The sequence below is a fragment of the Hyperolius riggenbachi genome, chromosome 12 (assembly GCF_040937935.1).
Source record: "Hyperolius riggenbachi isolate aHypRig1 chromosome 12, aHypRig1.pri, whole genome shotgun sequence".
NCBI lineage: Eukaryota > Metazoa > Chordata > Amphibia > Anura > Hyperoliidae > Hyperolius > Hyperolius riggenbachi.
The window spans coordinates 77,560,178-77,579,586 of NC_090657.1; the positions used below are offsets into that span (position 1 = coordinate 77,560,178).

Consider the following 19,409-nt stretch of genomic DNA (forward strand, 5'->3'; position numbering starts at 1 on the left):
CACAGTCCAGCCTTGCAGTGTGGATAGATCCTCCTAGCGCAGCTGGGCAGTGTACTCTTCTCCTCGTGGATCTGATATACTGTATTAGTTATTATGTGCAGCACATGTAGGTAATCTGCTTTGACACACATACAAAAAAATCCATGTGCAATATTCACAAAAACATTCCAAGAGCATGCCTGTGCAATCACATACAGTAGAATCCCTTTACAGTACACTACAAGCGTCCAGGAAAAACAGTTTACTATATCAGAATTGCTCATAGATTGTGCATTTATACAGACACATTTGCTGGGACCTGAGGACTGAGGTTAATATATATCCAGAGTTTTACTAGATCAGAGTTAACTATAATGAGATTCTACTGTATTTGCTAATACTGTATCAGCCATCTCTGTTTTCTAATATGAACCATGAGATTGCTACAGTGATTTCCAGCAAATAGAAGACAATAAATGTCACTTTACAACTGTTAGTTTCAAATGGAACATTATTCTTCATTTGGTACCGAAGCCTCTGTTAATTTGAAAAATTAAATGTAAAGGACAACTGAAGTGAGAAGTATATGGAGGCTGCCATAGTAATTCCTCTTAATACCAGTTGTCTGGCAGCCATACTTTATTTGGCTGCAGTAGGGTCAGAATCAGAATCAAGCATGCAGCTAATCTTGTCAGATGTACCAATAATGTCAGAAACACCTGATCTGCTGCATGCTTGTTTGGGGTCTATAGCTAAATGTATTAGAGGCAGAGGATCAACAGGATTGCCAGGCAACTGGTATTGCTTAAAAGGAAATAAATATGGCAGCCTATATATCCCTCTTGCTTCAGTTGTCCTTTGAAGAGGAACTCCAGTGAAAATAATGTAATAAAAAAGTGCTTCATTTTTACAATAATTATGTATAAATGATTTAGTCAGTGTTTGCCCATTGTAAAATCTTTTAAACCCCTGATTTATATTCTGACATTTATTACATGGTGACATTTTTACTGTTGGCAGGTGATGTAGCTGCTGCATGTTTTTTAGGCAGTTGGAAACAGCTGTAAACAGCTATTTCCCACAATGCAGCAGGGTTCACAGACAGGAAACTGCCAAGAGTACGTACTCAGAATTTCTTTGTGGGAGGGGTTTCACCACAATATCAGCCATACAGCGCCTCCTGATAGTCTGTTTGTGAAAAGGAATAGATTTCTCATGTAAAAGGGGGTATCAGCTACTGATTGAGATAAAGTTCAATTCTTGGCCGGAGTTTCTCTTTAAGCTACAGTATAATTAGGCTATTATGAAGTAATTACATTGGGCTCGATTCACAAAGCGGTGCTAACCCAGTTAGAGACTTTAGGCGTGATAACCATTGCACCACGCTGGTGAAAAGCCAGTTTAGGCGTGATAAGTTTAGGTGTGATAAGTTTAGGTGTGATAAGTTTAGGCATGCTAAGTTTAGATAAGTGTAGATAGCGTGCAAAGTCCTGCACGCAAAGCAGCGCCATTAAACTCTATGCGAAGTGCACCAGACTTTGCTAGCGCACAACTTTTGATCAGCTGTGCACTGCGGTGCTAACGCAGTTGGTGCTTAAACTTATCATGCCTAAACTTATCACACCTAAACTTATCATGCCTAAACTTATCACATCTAAACTTATCACACCTAAACTTATCATGCCTAAACTGAGTTTAGGCGTGATAAAGGGCTTTTCACCAGCGTGCTGTTAGCACCGCTTTGTGAATCAGGCCCATTGTCTTCTGTCATTTTCTGCAAATGTGTTATTTTTAAGCATGATACTTATCACACCCTTATTAAATAAAATTATTTTTTATTAAAATATATTGTAGACATAAAAATCACCAATGGGAAAGCAGTAAAGGAAACATACTGCACTGAGTATGTCTATCACTTCAAAATGCAGGCAGTCACAATGCTTTAAGGACAAGCGTTATTTAAAGCCTTTTCTACAGGTGTTCCAATCAGCCCTACTTATCATGCTGCACCTCTGGCTTTCTTCAAGGGAACCTAAAATGAGAGGTATACAGAGACTGCCACCCTTACTTACTTATAAGCAATACAGGTGCCTAGTTGGCATGCTGAGCTTTTGGCTTTGTTTTTGAGTGACGTATGTGCAAAAAACAAGCAGTCATGTGTGGGTGTTAGTAGTAGATACTTACTGTGCATGCGCAGCGCAGTATGTCCGGGACATAGGTTATGTGAGTCGCCCAGGTCGGCCTGTCAGAACAAAGCTTGAAGCTGGACTACGGCGAGTAACGGAGAGGAATGGAAGGCGCGGTAAGTATCTACTACTAACACCCCACACATGACATGGCCATTTCACCAGAGTCCTTTAGCTCTGGTATCCTTTAATAATTGGAGACTGATTTTACAGTGCTTGGAAAGTAATGTTACCCTTTAAGGCCCTTTTACACTTACAGCAATTTTTTATACAGGCAATGGAACATGACACACGGCCTGCTATGCGATGCGACAGGAATGCTCCGTGTAATGCAGAAGCCACAGCGCGTGACGGTGCGACTTCTGCGATAATCCCAGAAGTGCATCAGAAGTTCCATGTTGATTATTTTTTCTTGGCTGCAATGCAATTGGTCCAAAACACCAAGGCCTCGATTCACTAACCGGCGCCAAGCCGGTTAGGAGGCCTTAACAGTTTGTGGGCGCAAACCACAGCGTTAGGTGGTTAGCACCTACAGGACCACCCAAATCGCGCGCAGTGCAGCTGACCGGTAATAGTGCGTGGTGCAACGATAACGTCGCACCCAATTCGCCAAAAACGGCGTATCAGGTGGCCCCCGAAGCGCCGTTTACAGGCTAGCGGGTGCAATGTTATCATCGCACTGCGTACTATTACCGGCCAGCCGCACTGCGCGCAATGTGGGTTGTCCTGCGCGCAATTTAGCTTTGCGCTGCTGTTAATGCGCGTTAGTGAATCAAGCCCTAAGAGTAAAAGGACCCTTACCATGCTTTAATTCTAGAGGTACAAAGGACTAGGCCAGGTCTCATGGGAAATATATACTACCTCTAATAATCTTCACTTTCCTTTTCGTGACCCCTGGGGCCACAACGCTGGAGGCTCTGTCTCACACAGAGCGGAGTGCAGGGTGGCGGGGGAGTGGTGGGGGGGGAGCAGCCGTACAGAGACAGAGCTGCCCAATGGCAGCTGGGGAAGCATTTCTGGAGCGCCCCCAGTGGGCGTTTAACAGGGATTGTTTCTCCTTCACAAAATACCTCAACCCCCTCGAGATGATGACGTGCTGCATGTTGGCAATTTAGGGGGTTGACAGCGTGGCGCTGGGGGGGGGGGGCAGAGAGCGACGCAGAGAAGCTGACACAGAGGCATGCAGCAGGATAAATGCCTGTGTGCCATCTGCCCCTTCTGCGCCGCCTCGTGTACACTTTAAGGAGGCCGTACATCAGTAGACTTGGTGGCCAATCGACTATAAGATTTGATCATTATTATGGAATCTGATCAAATTCTGTGCCACCAAGAGCAGGCCCGATCGACAATTCGACTAACTTTGGCCAAAAGTGGTAGCATGCATCAATCGGACATCCTGGGAAATCTTCGACCAACATGCTCGATTTGGAGGTGTCAATGCAATGGGGTTCGATATCGAATCATGAACGATGAACATGAAGGAAACCCCAGACACGCTCCCCCATAAGGAAGAAGAGTGGGTTGGGAGTGAACATCCACATTGGTGGGGATGCAGCCGGGGGTGATGAGGCGGCATAACTATGCCGATTCCCAAAAGAGGTCATGCTGAAATTGATTGGGAATTGGACTGCGGTATATGGCGGCCTACGGATCTCTTTCCAAACAGATTAGATCAGAGAGAGTTAATGATCACTTTCTTTCTATGAACAGCTGTATCTACATGTACATTTGGATCTGGCATGGCTGTTTTGAGCAACTGATTTTGGCAACACGGATTTCATTTGTTAACTGTTTCAGCTTCGAAATGCTGCTTTCATTGGTAGTTTTGACATTTGTTGTAGTGGCTAGAGAGCTATGGGCCCCAGTGCAAATTTTACACTGCCCCCCTGCCTAGAACCATCACATGATGTGGAGCACCTAAACTTGCCTTCTAAGGGCAGCAACTGTGCAAGGCACCTTTTCCACTGGAGGCTGAAGGCATTGAACTGACCGCCTGGAAGCTGCTCCTACGTGCCGAAGGGGAGCTGAAATGGTGAAGAGGGCCCCCCCCCTCCCCACTGGAGTTATATCTTAGCGCGGCTGTGCTCAGATGTGACCTGTCCAAGTGTTACAAATGTTGTCTAACACCTAATCTACAAATTCTCATGGGGGTAAAGCATCGTATCAGGTGTCCATAAACTACAGTCCCACCAAGAATGACACCAGAAAACCATGCGTAAGGGCCTATTTCCACTAGCGTAATACATTTCGCTTACCTTTTTACCATATGTAAATTTTCACGGTTTTATGCAAATTTCACTGCACATTTTCAGATACGTCTAGCAATCATTACATGGCAAACGGATGTGTGGTGAAGATATCTGCAGCATGCAATCTATATTTTTTTTGTATCGCACCTGTGTGCAAAAATTTGCATTTAATGGAAATTACTCCAATGACATTTGTTGGTTTCATATTTAACCACTTCAGGATTCTGCGTACGCTTAACTACGCCCATGAATCCTGAAGTGGTTTGCGGCCGTTCCATGTCAGTTCACGGAGGGTGTCTCCGTGAACACCCTGCGAGCCGCCGATTGCGGCTCGCAGGGTAAATGTAAACACGCGGGGAAGATCTTCCCCGGTGTTTACATATATACGGCGCTGCTGCGCAGCAGCGCCGTAGAGGAGATCGGCGATCCCCGGCCTCTGATTGGCCGGGGATCGCCGGCATCTGATAGGCTAAAGCCTATCCTATCCGGCGCAGGACGGCTTTCCGTCCTGCGCCACACACAGGGGACGGGAGAGGGAGGGAAGGAGGCAGAGGGAGGACTAGTGCTTCGGAGGGGGGCTTTGAGGAGCCCCCCCCGCTAGGCACAGCAGCGCGGCGGCGATCAGACCCCCCCAGCAGGACATCCCCCTAGTGGGGAAAAAAGGGGGGAGGTCTGATCGCCCTGCCTGATTTCTGATCTGTGCTGCGGGCTGAAGAGCCCCCGCAGCACAGATCAGCCAAACCACCCGGAATCCGGAAGTGGTTAATGTCAAAATTTGCATTGCAAATTTGTACTTAGTGGAAATGGGCCCTAATCCAGGTGTGTATTGTGGTGCCACCGGAAAAGCCATAACCATAACATTACCAATATTTTACAATAGACTTACCCATTATCTTATTCCCCCACTAACCCTCCCTTCTACTGTCTAAGTGTAGTATGCATACAGAGGCGCCAAAAGGATATAAGTATCTAAAAAGTTTAAAACATGAGGAGGTAGTGGTGGACTTACCTCCTCCAAGCAGACACAAAAATTGCCAATGTGTTTGTCAAATAGAACAAGTTGCATTGTACCTTAGGTTCTGTTTGGTGGATACTATCTGTCAGTCTGTATGCTACATCTACCTGCAGGGTTATTGTAATTCTGTGTTTGGGTAGGAGTTTTGTGCATGTGTTACGGGCTGGGCTATAGGTCAGTCATATGGGCATACAGCCTGACCTATAGTCATTGACCAGACAAGCCTGACAAGTGTTACCACAAAGGCAACCACTGTACAGGCAGGTGGCAACCATTGAGGTACCTGGCTTTTCTACTGACCAGTGACCACATATGCTATTACGCCATTGTTATTGCCTGATGAAGCAGGATCAAGCCTGCGAAACACGTTACATTGTTCCCGGAGTATCTAAATAAACTTGTTTTATTTGACAAACACGCAATTTTTGTGTCTGCTTGGAGGAGGTAAGTCCACCACTGCCTCCTCATGCTGCCTTTGAGGTAACCCTGCTTTGTGAGTATAGCTTATTCCCCAATCATACTTCATTTCAACTACCAGTACATACTACACTATATTTGGCTCTTGGTGTCCCTACTCTGTGTTCTGTTTTGCAAGGTTCTACTGTCTAACACTAACTCCTCCCCCAATGCCTAACACTAACCCCCTCCTAGTGCCAAACGCTAAGCTCCCCTCCTAATGCCAAACACTAATCCCCCCACATTCCAAACACCGACCTCCCGCCATTCCTATGCCTAATAATAACCTACTCCTCTCCAAAGCCTAACACTAACCTCCCTTCTAACACCAAACACTAACTCCCCCCCAATGCCGAACACTAACCACCCTCCTAATGCCTAACACTAACATCCTCCTCTCCAATGCCTAGCACTACCCCCCCCCCCCTCCAAATGCCTAACACTAACCTTCCCTCCTAATGCTGCACACTAACCCCCCCCCATGCCAAACACTAACTTCCTCCTCTTTAATGCCTAACACTAACATCCTCCTCTCCAATGCCTAGCACTAACCCCCCTCCTAATGCCTAACACTAACCTCCCCTCCTAATGCTGAACACTACCCCCCCCCCCCCAAATGCCAAACACTAACTTCCTCCTCTTTAATGTCTAACACTAACATCCTCCTCTCTAATGCCTAACACCAACCTTCTCTCTTCAATGCCTAACACTGATCACCCCTTGCAATGCCCAACACTAACAACCCCCAATGCCAAACACTAACTTCTCTCTCTCTAATGCTAAACACCAGCATCCCCCTCTCCAATACCTAACACTAACCTCCCCTCCTAATGCTAAACACTAACCCCCCCCCCCCCTTCTAATGCCTCCTCTCCGATGCCTAACACTAACTTCCCCCTCTCTAATGCCTAACACCAGCATTCCCCTCTCCAATAACTAACACTTCCCCCCCCCAATGCCTAACAATAACATCCTCCTATCAGATGCCTAACACTAACCTTCCCTCTCTCTAATGCTGAACACTAATACGCCCCTACAATGCCTTACACTAATCTCTCCACCTAATGCCGAACACTAACATCCTTCTATCCGATGCCTAACACTAACCTTCCTCCTCTCTAATGCCGAACACTAACACCCCCCTACAATGCTTTACACTAATCTCTCCTCCTAATGCCTAACACTAACATCCTCCTCTCCAATGCCTAGCACTAACCTCCCCTCCTAATGTTGAACACTACCCCCCTCCCCCCCAAATGCCAAACACTAACTTCCTCCTCTTTAATGTCTAACACTAACATCCTCCTCTCTAATGCCTAACACTAACCTTCCCTCTTCAATGCCTAACACTGATCACCCCTCGCAATGCCCAACACTAACAACCCCCAATGCTAAACACTAACTTCTCTCTCTCTAATGCTAAACACCAGCATCCCCCTCTCCAATACCTAACACTAACCTCCCCTCCTAATGCCAAACACTTACCCCCCCCCTCTCTAATGCCTAACACATTAACATCCACCTCTCCGATGCCTAACACTAACTTCCTCCTCTCTAATGCCTAACACCAGCATTCCCCTCTCCAATACCTAACACTCCCCCCCCCCCCCTAATGCCTAACAATAACATCCTCCTATCCGATGCCTAACACTAACTTCCCCCTCTCTAATGCCTAACACCAGCATTCCCCTCTCCAATACCTAACACTAACTTCCCCCTCTCCAATGCCTAACACCAGCATTCCCCTCTCCAATACCTAACACTAACTTCCCCCTCTCCAATGCCTAACACCAGCATTCCCCTCTCCAATAACTAACACTCCCCCCTCCCAATGCCTAACACTAACATCCTCCTATCCGATGCCTAACACTAACCTTCCCCCTCTCTAATGCCGAACACTAACAACCCCATACAATGCCTTACACTAATCTCTCCTCCTAATGCCGAACACTAACACCCCCCCCCCCCCCATGTGGAACACTAACCTCTCCCTCTCCAATGCCTAACACTAACCTCCCCTCCAAATGCCGAACACTAACCTCCCCCCCCTATGCCGAACACTAACCTAGTGCCCAAACCACCACAAGTAATAGCCCACTGGCAACTGTAGGTACTAGCCAATCAGTTAGTGTAACTGAACCCCCCGTAGTACTCAATTGGCTACTACTGTTGCTGATCAGGTACTAGTATTCGTATCAGGCGCCCAACTCACCACCTGGGCACCGGAATAGTGATAATTACATTGGCTTCTGTTAGACAACCTCCTGATCTGGGCGCCCAGATGAGCTGTCCCACTTAACACCACTGCAACAAGTTATATAAAAGCCTAAAAGTAAACTAAATGTGCCTTTTTCTAACACAGAGCTGCGTTGTGACCTAGACATAATTAGCAGTTTACTGAACAGTTTCATCGGTTGCCTGGTGCTGCGTTTTAACAAATGAAATTCTTTATTAGCTGATGAATGTAATTAGAGATAGATAATCCCACCGGGTATTCTTCATTAGGTCTGATTAATATGGAACATATGCACTTGACGCCAATTAAGCATTTTGCTTTATGGTGTAAGACTGTCCTGACTTGCTCCTTCAGACCAGCGATGGTTAAAAAGGGATTGGAAAACTATTTGAACTCCGTCGGGGGGAACCTTGCCCTGGGAAGAGAGTAAATGGATTTGTGGAAATGCTGCACTTTTATCACAGCTTGTCACGTATCTCCTCCATCTGCCAGTGACAGCCCATCCGAAGAGTCAAACAACCATGTTAATGGGATTGTGTGTCATTGTGCGCAGCGACTATAGCGGTGGCGGGTACATGGCAGCTTTGTGATATCTTTATGTAGTAGTCAGCAATCTGATTCACTGGATGCTGGTTAATATTTCATCCGCTTCTCCATAGAATGATTGGCAAGCGATGAGCAGGACAGGAAGGTGGCTTGTCGCTTTCTCTAAGAAGGGAAACAGCCAGTGACATCAAAGGAGCACAATGGCTGTAGCTAATGTCTGATGGAGTAAAGGGGGTTGTGTGGCCCTGGCTGTGCTGGGGCTTGTGTGAAACCCACACATACATATTCACCTAAAGATATCAGAGTGGTAAAACGAATGTCCAATCCCACACAAACTGCAGTTCAAACGTGTGGCTTGTTATATGGCCATAAATCCCCCAGAGGCATGCATGCCTGATGGCTCATACACAGATAGCTTCATATTTTGGGAAAACAAAACGTGAAATCGAGTGCCCCTGACAGTGTAGTGCACAGTATTCGGTTTATATAAAATAGTAATACTTACTATGATATAATACTCACAAATAAGGGTTACCGCTTAGGCAACCACTGATTGGGCAGGTGGGGAGCTTGACCTGACTCCATTTAGGTAAAAGCAGACCTGAACTTCCTCTATGATCTACAGGGCTGTGGAATTGGTACAAAAATCATCCAACTCCTCAGTTTATGAAACCACCGACACAGACTCCAGGTACCCAAAATTATTCAGACTCCTCGACTCCGACTCCTTAAGGTGGCCACACAACATACAATTTTTTAAAATATCTGTTCAATTTAAGAATTGCAATCAATTTTTCTGACTGATTGTAACATTTCAAAAATATGACCAATGTACCACACACCTATGTTACATTTTTCCCTAATTACGACGATAAAAATGATTGGATACTCTGACAAAATTGCTAGGGTGTGTATATTAATAAATTGACAATCTAACACACACCATACAATCTTTAGAAAGATTGAAGAAAAATAACTGGCATTCCAAATTGATAAAAATAGAAGAAAATGGGAAATCCGGTCGGATTTTTCAGTCGAATGAAAAAAAAGCTTTCAATTTTTCCGGGAGATCCGATTGTTTTTAGCAAATTACGGTAAAATCGGATCATTTTATTGTATCGTGTGTGGCCACCTTTAGTCTAAGTTTTACAAAGGCTATGGATTTGGTTCAAAAATCATCCGACTCCGACGTTTATTGAAACCACCGACTCCAACTCCAGGTACCCAAAATTGCTCCGATTCCTCGACTACGATTCCATAGCCCTGCTGATCTAAACGATAAGCAACAGCACAATATCCTTCACAGAAAAACCTTTCTTTGCTACAGCTGATACAAATCCTACAATAAATCTGCAATATGTCTACTTCCGGCTCTCATAGAAGCAGACATAGGGTTAACTTACTGTGCTTACAAATTAGCTGCTCTGCCAAGGCAGCCAGCTGACACAGCTGTGAGATCCTATTACACACGTGATTAGTCACAGATGAAGGAGAATTAGAAAGGCTAAACTCTCTGAATACATACAGGGTGCATTTCTTTGTTTTCCTTCTGTTCTGTGCAACAGTTCAAAGATCGGAAGAAAAAAAGGGGGGGATAACTCTCCTCCACCAAGGGTGGACAAAACTTGTAGGTAATAGTTGGACAGAGGTGCCAAGATCAAAGATTTTACACAAAGTGAACTTTCATGGTCCCAAAACTATAATTTGTGATCATTTCAGGCGATGGTTTACCCTCTCTTCAGCAATCGGCAAGTCAAATAATCCTCAGCTAGTAACTGTTGTAGTTCTAGCCCATGCTTCTTGCTGAATGTTCCCTGCTTGTCCTACCCTCTTATGTAATGTAATGTAATATGATAATCAGCCCTGGCACTTTACGGCTCTGTGCGATGGTACGGAACTCAACGGGCGCACGGCTAGTCCACAGAAGAGCCCAACTGACGCGTCTGAAGGCAGATTACCGGGGCCAATAGCAGGCGAATGGAGAAACCTGGGAGAACGGTAAGGGGATGCAATGCTGGTCATGGGGCTGGAGGAAGCCCCAGGTAAGTATTAATTACTTTTGCCCCACCCTGGACCAGAGCATTTTTTAAAATGTTAATGCTAAATGTTGCACTAACACGTAAAAATAAAATAAGCAATTTTATCCATTATGTTATTTTCACTACAGTTCCTCTTTACAATTAAGGCCCCGTTCACACTTGCGGTTTTGCAAAAACCGCACCGGATGTCCGGACCGCACCGGAGCCGGATCGGACCTGAACCGTACGGTTTCTGTCCGGATCCGGTCCGGTTGCATACGGTTTTCGTGCGGTATGAACACGGTTGCGGTCCGGATCCGGATTCTTAAAGAGATAACAACCTGTATAAATACCTGGGGTTCTGGGAGGTCAGCAGAAGCTCTGGGGTCATTTTTGGAGACAGCTGGACGTGTGGAGACCATCCTTGGATACAGAGACAGCAGTTGGGACCATGGATCCAGTCATTTTTTACGCTTATTACCTGGGAATTCTCTCCTTCCTGTTGTTTACCTACTACTATGTGGGGAGAAGGCGTGCTCCTCGCAGGAGATGGTGGGTGCACCCTCTACTAGCCAGGAGGCAGAGGAAGGGAGAGTTCCAGGCCCTCTACCGGGACCTCAGACGACACCCACAGAAGTTCTACAGCTACACTCGGATGTCTATTCCCCTGTAAGTATATAGGCCTAAATACACCAACCCCCACCATTCCTAAACACCCCACCCTCACCCCCACAACACCTCATCCCTGTATACCTAGCTAAACACACCACCCTGACCCCCACACCCCTGTATACCTAGCTATACACTACACCCCCACCCTCCACAACACTCCCAAACCTCTGTAAACACACCTCCCCCATCCTCCACCCAACACCTTGTCCCACAACATACTTTACAGCTTCTTCCTTTACATCTCCTGACAGGTTTGATACCCTTTTGGAGATGGTGAAGGATGACCTTAGGAAGAAGGATACCACGTTCAGGAGAGCAGTCACACCACAAGAACAACTACTCATCACACTGAGGTATGTAAAAACTTTTTTTATTGCAAAAACAACCACTTTCCAACATGGAAACATTCTTCCAACATGGAAGACAAAAAAATAACATATCTATGGTATAGCCCGGTCAGTTTTAAGGAACACCAACCACCAACTTTGTGCTGGAAGAGTTGCAGGGCATAGCTGCCCAAGTGTCTTTCGGGGACACCAGGCCCTAATAAATTGAAGTGCTTCAAAAACCTAACCACTGGCACAGGACCCTCTGAGCCATGGGTGAAGGACACAGGTCAGTGAAAAGGCTAGGCCTCTCACCGACCAGTCAAGGTGTCCTTCATCCATGGCTCCAAGGGTCTTGTGCAAGTGGTTAGGAACAAGAACAAAGTGAGGAGCAAGAGGAACCGATGGCAGAGGTGCATGAGTACAGGTGCAGTGCAACAGGCACAAGGTTGTGACCCAGGTAGTGTCTTTCGGGGACACCAGGCCCTAAAATTGAAGTGCTTCAAAAACCTAACCACTGGCACATGACCCTCTGAGCCATGGATGAAGGACACAGGTCAGTGAAAAGGCTAGGCCTCTCACCGACCAGTCAAGGTGTCCTTCATCCATGGCTCCAAGGGTCTTGTGCAAGTGGTTAGGAACAAGAACAAAGTGAGGAGCAAGAGGAACCGATGGCAGAGGTGCATGACTACAGGTGCAGTGCAACAGGCACAAGGTTGTGACCCAGGTAGTGTCTTTCGGGGACACCAGGCCCTAAAATTGAAGTGCTTCAAAAACCTAACCACTGGCACAGGACCCTCTGAGCCATGGGTGAAGGACACAGGTCAGTGAAAAGGCTAGGCCTCTCACCGACCAGTCAAGGTGTCCTTCATCCATGGTTCAAAGGGTCTTGTGCAAGTGGTTAGGAACAAGAACAAAGTGAGGAGCAAGAGGAACCGATGGCAGAGGTGCATGAGTACAGGTGCAGTGCAACAGGCACAAGGTTGTGACCCAGGTAGTGTCTTTCGGGGACACCAGGCCCTAAAATTGAAGTGCTTCAAAAACCTAACCACTGGCACATGACCCTCTGAGCCATGGATGAAGGACACAGGTCAGTGAAAAGGCTAGGCCTCTCACCGACCAGTCAAGGTGTCCTTCATCCATGGCTCCAAGGGTCTTGTGCAAGTGGTTAGGAACAAGAACAAAGTGAGGAGCAAGAGGAACCGATGGCAGAGGTGCATGACTACAGGTGCAGTGCAACAGGCACAAGGTTGTGACCCAGGTAGTGTCTTTCGGGGACACCAGGCCCTAAATTATTAGTGCTTCTAAAACCTAACGACTGGCACAGGACCCTCTGAGCCATGGATGAAGGACACAGGTCAGTGAAAAGGCTAGGCCTCTCACCGACCAGTGAAGGTGTCCTTCACCCATGGCTCCAAGGGTCTTGTGCAAGTGATTAGGATCAACAAAGTAAGGAACAAGAGGAATCAAAGGCACAGGTGCAGGACTACAGGTGCAGTGCAACAGGCACAAGGTTGTGACCCAGGTAGTGTCTTTCGGGGACACCAGGCCCTAAAGTTCAAGTCCAGCAAAACCAAAAGTTAAAAAGCCCTGTGATGGTATCCTTCCTTCGAGGATCGGAGGTATTCAGAGGAGCATGTCCAGGAACAATTTGACTTTTTTTCAAATTGTATCGGCACCACTACTAGAAAAGGTGGGAGTTGCTGCCTGGAAATCTGGACTCTCTTGGGTGCTGGTCGTGGATGAGCTGGACCCTGACAGCGGTGGCCCATATTGACTGCCTCTGTAGCCGGTGTACATCTGTGATGATTGCCAGGTGGGCACCGCTGTTGGTTGTGGGGGTCTAAAAATTGGTGGTTGCAATAATGGCGTGTCCATGTGCTGTTTAATCACCTCCAGCAAATTGGAATGGCACGCCATCAGGTTTTGTGAAGGCACCTTTTCAAGATATGGTATTAGAGACATCACAGTGTGAAAACACGGGTGTGCCTGCAATTTCAGTAGTTCCTTGCTTTGTTGATGCATTTGCTGCATCATGTTCTGCAGCTGGCCCACCGACTGATGATGCTGCGCACGCAGTTGGTCGATTTCTCCTCTGTGCATCTCATGCATCATTTTAAGCTCGTCCCTGTAGTGCCCATGTACAGCGTCGAGCTCACATTGCAGTGTAGTGATGTGGGACTTGTACTGCTCCATGATATGGCCCCTGTCCTCATCTTGCAACTGCCGGGTTATGAGAGTTTGGTGGCTCTGAAGAATCCCGAGAAGTCCGGAGACAGCCCCGGACATCTCGGACTCTGTCTCTCTCCTTGTTGGGGGGAGGGTACCTCGACGCCTCACTGGTGTGGTGGTCCTCACTGGTGGTGTGGCAGCATCTTCCCGTCCTCTGGCCTGTGTCGGGGTTGCCCTGCGTGCTGGTTGTGCTGCAGTCTCTCGGTGCTCCTCACTTTGTTCTTGTTCCCCTGGAGCTTCCATAGCGGTCGATTGTGGAGGTTCAGCTTCTTCCACACTCGGTCCTGCAACCTCAACATCCAAGCTCTCTTCTGCCAAGTCATCATCAAAGGACGGAGTTGTGATTAAGGACTCCCTCCTCCTACTCCTCGCCTCGGGGCAATAGGTTACATCGGCGACGTCATCATCCACCAAGCTCTCCTCACTGCTGAACCGTGCCTCCTGGGTCGGTTCCTCTTGCTCCAAATTGTCTTCAGTCCTGTAGATAAAAAAAATATTTATTGGTGTGCCAAACAGCATGTGGCGTCAATTCACAGAGCTAGCAAACACTAGCAATCACTTTATCACCAGTTTCTACCCAACATTTGATAAAGCTTGTGAGAAAAGTTCGCTAGCCATGGGAATTGAGGCCATAGCAATACATGGCCGAAGTCATGGTAATGAGCTCTCAGTTCCTGCCCACAGTAGTGGTACTTACAGTCTAGGTTCCAGGCTTGCATTGATGAAAGACAATTGCTTGGCAAATTGGTAGTCTTTTTGTCGCCTTCCCCCGCCACTGCCACTTCGTTCGGCAAGTTTTTTCTTCCGTAGCCATTTCACATATGCATCCCGTATATTGCGCCACCTTGTCTTGTACCTTTCTCCTGTAACGACATGAAAAATTGATTTCGATTATTTCTCTTGTAGGTACATCGCAACTGGACAAACATATACATCGCTACATGTCACATTTCGTATTAGGAAGAGCACGGTGGCAGGCATCGTCGTGAGGACTTCGAGGATCCTTTGGACGCGACTGAGGGCCAGATACATGCCTGTGCCGGACACCACGAAATGGGAGGAGATCGCCCAGGGCTTCTGGACCGAGTGCAAGTATCCTAATTGTGTTGGCGCACTGGATGGGAAACACATCCGGATTCAGAAACCCGTGGGGAGTGGCAGCCATTATTTCAACTATAAAAAATACTTCAGCATTGTTCTAATGGCAGTGGCAGATGCGGACTACAAGTTTGTGTACGTGGATGTGGGGTCGTACGGTAGTTCCAATGACTCTGGAATTTTCCAGCGTACGACCCTTTGCCGGCTGATGGAGGAAGGCAGACTGCGTCTCCCCCGTGACAGACCCTGGCCTGGGACAAGGGCACCGGCCTACCCCTATGTGTTTGTGGGGGACGAGGCCTTCGCCCTGTCCGACCATGTAATGCGTCCGTACCCAGACAGGGGACTTGATGCCAGCCAGCTACACTTCAATGCTCGGTTGAGCCGTGCAAGGAGAATGGTGGAGTGCACATTTGGGATCCTGGTGTCAAAGTGGAGGGTGTTCCACACGCCCATGCTGCTGAAACCGGGCAACGCAGTTGTCGTGGTGAAGGCAGCATGCATCCTCCACAACTTTGTGCGGCAGGAGGAAAGAGAGACTCCGGAACCCCCGAATGTGCTTCCACTAATGCCCCTGCGGAGGTATGCAACCAGGCCAAGGGTAGTGTCACTGCGGAACAGGGACCAACTGAGACTTTATTTTACCACACCACCTGGACGAGGGTGAATGTTTGGTTTTTAATTTGTTTTGTTGAAATGTGTTTATTTTGGAGTTTCAAGTTAGAGTGATTTTAAATTTATTAATTTTTTACAATAAATTGATGTATAACAATTGGTCATTGTGTATGTTTTATGTGCACAGGTGGGGTACATCGCAGGTGGGTGGGATACATCACAGGTGGGTGGGATACAGCACAGGTGGGTGGGATACAGCACAGGTGGGGTACAGGTGGGTGGGATACATCACAGGTGGGTGGGATACAGCACAGGTGGGGTACAGGTGGGTGGGATACATCACAGGTGGGATACATCACAGGTGGGGTAGAGGTGGGTGGGATACATCACAGGTGGGGTAGAGGTGGGTGGGATACATCACAGGTGGGGTACTGGTGGGTGGGATACATCACAGGTGGGATACATCACAGGTGGGGTACAGGTGGGTGGGATACATCACAGGTGGGGTAGAGGTGGGTGGGATACATCACAGGTGGGGTACTGGTGGGTGGGATACATCACAGGTGGGATACATCACAGGTGGGGTACAGGTGGGTGTGATACATCACAGGTGGGTGGGATACAGCACAGGTGGGGTACAGGTGGGTGGGATACATCACAGGTGGGATACATCACAGGTGGGGTACTGGTGGGTGGGATACATCACAGGTGGGATACATCACAGGTGGGGTACAGGTGGGTGGGATACATCACAGGTGGGGTAGAGGTGGGTGGGATACATCACAGGTGGGGTACTGGTGGGTGGGATACATCACAGGTGGGATACATCACAGGTGGGGTACAGGTGGGTGTGATACATCACAGGTGGGTGGGATACAGCACAGGTGGGGTACAGGTGGGTGGGATACATCACAGGTGGGATACATCACAGGTGGGGTACAGGTGGGTGGGATACATCACAGGTGGGGTAGAGGTGGGTGGGATACATCACAGGTGGGGTAGAGGTGGGTGGGATACATCACAGGTGGGGTACAGGTGGGTGGGATACATCACAGGTGGGGTACAGGTGGGTGGGATACATCACAGGTGGGGTACAGGTGGGTGTGATACATCACAGGTGGGTGGGATACAGCACAGGTGGGGTACAGGTGGGTGGGATACATCACAGGTGGGATACATCACAGGTGGGGTACAGGTGGGTGTGATACATCACAGGTGGGTGGGATACAGCACAGGTGGGGTACAGGTGGGTGGGCCACGGGTGGGTGGGCCACGGGTGGGTGGGCAACACGTGGGTGACACAAATCCATAGCAAAAGTTGAATACATCACAAGCTTAAACCACAAGCCCCCCCCCAAAAAACTTCTAGTCAACATACCCTCTGTGCCTTGCTGTCTCTTGCTCAAGTTCTCAAAGTCCTCCACATACAGCTTGGCAATTTTTTTCCACAGTCCTCTGCATTTTTTGATGTTGCTGTGGTCCGCATCCCCCTTGTCCCACAGGGCTGGTACCTGCTGCACCTGTAGGATGAGGTCTTCTGATGTGTAGGGCCTCACCCCCTCGCTATCAGACAGATCCTGCTCCATATTGCTGCCAAAGAGCTCCAGCATGAAGTCACTGCTGCTCCACTCTGTGAACGCTGGTGCCATGTGGTCCCCATCCAAAATGGCCACCATACCATAGAGTCAGCATAGGAAGTGTGGTACAACATCCGGTTTTTATAGCCAGTGTGTTGTGCGCTCTCCGGTTCTCATTGGTTTCCATTGGCCGGATGCAACATTCCGGCTCCGGTCCGGATACGTCAGCCGGACCAGCCGGACCAAAAAATAGCGCATGTTGGAACGGACGCCGGAGTCCGGATCAGGTCCGGCTCCGGTCCGGACGAAACGGACGCATGTGAACGGTCGCATAGACTTTCATTGCTATGCCGTGCGTCCGTTTCGTCCGGTCCGCATGCGGTCCGGCTCCGGCACGGCGATTCCGGATAGCAGCCGCTAATGTGAACCGGGCCTTAGAGTAAGGACTGGTTCAGACGGGCGTATGAACCAACAGCATCTTTTACTTTCGCAAGGAGCCACGGATGCGCGGAGCGTAGATGAAATGAGATGAGAGGATCATGCATGTTGTTTGCGTGAATGACAGGAAGAGACCGTACCGATCTTTATTTCAATAGAAATTGCTTGAGCAACAAATGCTGCATTTAATCCTGGTGTGAAGCAGGCCTTAATTATTATTATTTATATACCAGTGTCTCTCAAAGGGGCTCACAATCTAATCCCTACCATAGTCATGTGTCTATAAATGTATCGTTTCGTACTTGTAACATAGTCTAGGGCCAATTTAGGGGGAAACCAATTAACTCATCTGTATGTTTTTGGGATGTAGGAGGAAACTTGAGTGCCCAGAGGAAACCTACACAGACACGGGGAGAACATACAAACTCAGTGCAGATAGCGCCCTGGCTGGGATTTGAACTGGGGACCCAGCACTGCAAGGTGAAAGTGCTTACCATTACACCACCATGCTGCCCAATTTAGTAACTCAGACCCTTACTGTTGTGCACTTTAGGATGGGTGGAAGCTACCCAGAATAATTTTAGATGAACCTCGGGTTTTTAATTTCATAAAGTGTTCTAACTTTGCATCCATCCTGCTGTGACATGCCATGTGCGGATATTCTCCCCTTCCTTGAAGAACACTTACATGTGTGCGTTAGATGGAACAACTATTGCAAAAATCCTCCGTGGTATTCGGATAGTTGCGAGTGAAAATAACAGCACGGTGAAGTCTGTGCAGAGTGGATAATATAACACAAGCCAGACACTTTGAAAAATGATGTGTGTGAGTGATGAAGGAAGCTGTGGGGAATGATGGATGGAGAGCGCTGGGCCTGGATGCGGCTCCTGCATGGCTGTGATGCAGTTACAGTATAACCACACAGTGAATGTCCCTACATGTTTAGGAAGTCATCCCTTGTCTCACATGTCACCGTCTGTCCTGCACCCACAAAGCCAAGCCACCTGTCTCTATTGTCCTCTCACTCCTCTCCTACAGTCCCTTTCCTCATCCTCCTATTTTAGGATTTCTTCTTTAACATTTTTATTGCTGCTTGTGGCTCTTACCGTGTAAAATTTAACAGAGCTGTTGCTGGAAGATGGATGGTAGGATGTCTACTGTCCTTACTGCTTCCTAAATATCTTTATTAGCTGAGGCTGCACAATGACGGCTCTTCAGCCATTTTGTCCTGGCTGAGAATACATCAGCCATCTTATTTAAGCTATCCGGCTTCATTGTTCCCTTAACTTATTTAATAAAACAAAAGACAACAGACCCAGTACAGTAGCCTAAAATAATATTTTGCAACAGTGGTCCCATAAAGGAAACCTGAGATGAGAAAACAGAAGAATTCGTACTTACCTGGGGCTCTCCCTAGTAACATGTACTCGGTGGGCTCCTTCGCTGGGCACAGAATGCTCCTGGCAACAAGAACGGGATAGGAGATCATGAGGCCGAGTCAACCTTGCGCAGTGCAGCTATACTGGAGCGACTGAAGCCTTCCTGACGGAGCAGATTGAAGACGAACTGAGCCACCTGAGAGGACAGGAAGAGAACCCACCTAGTATGTGGAAGCCCCAGGTAAGTATAAATGCTCCTGTCTGACTCATCTCAGGTACACTTTAAGCTACGTACATACGCTGTATGGGAATCTGGTGAGAATCTAGTATATATACATGATCATTCCCCCTTACATCAACTAAAGACATCCCGACTTTATAGCGGTG

General features: G+C 47.7%; 1 protein-coding gene and 1 long non-coding RNA gene across 3 annotated transcripts in view; both read right to left on the reverse strand.

The window, feature by feature from the left end:
* LOC137542454 (uncharacterized) overlaps nucleotides 1–19,409 on the reverse strand; it is a 131,734-nt gene that overhangs the window by 37,912 nt on the left and 74,413 nt on the right. The gene's annotated exons all lie outside the window — the stretch shown is intronic.
* LOC137541350 (uncharacterized) lies at nucleotides 13,169–14,800 on the reverse strand. Its single transcript, XM_068262613.1, has 2 exons — nucleotides 14,613–14,800; nucleotides 13,169–14,393 (listed from the first exon to the last, which is right to left on the reverse strand). The coding sequence occupies exon 2, from the start codon at nucleotides 14,156–14,158 to the stop codon at nucleotides 13,346–13,348; it is 813 nt and encodes a 270-aa protein (XP_068118714.1). The 5' UTR covers nucleotides 14,159–14,393; nucleotides 14,613–14,800; the 3' UTR covers nucleotides 13,169–13,345.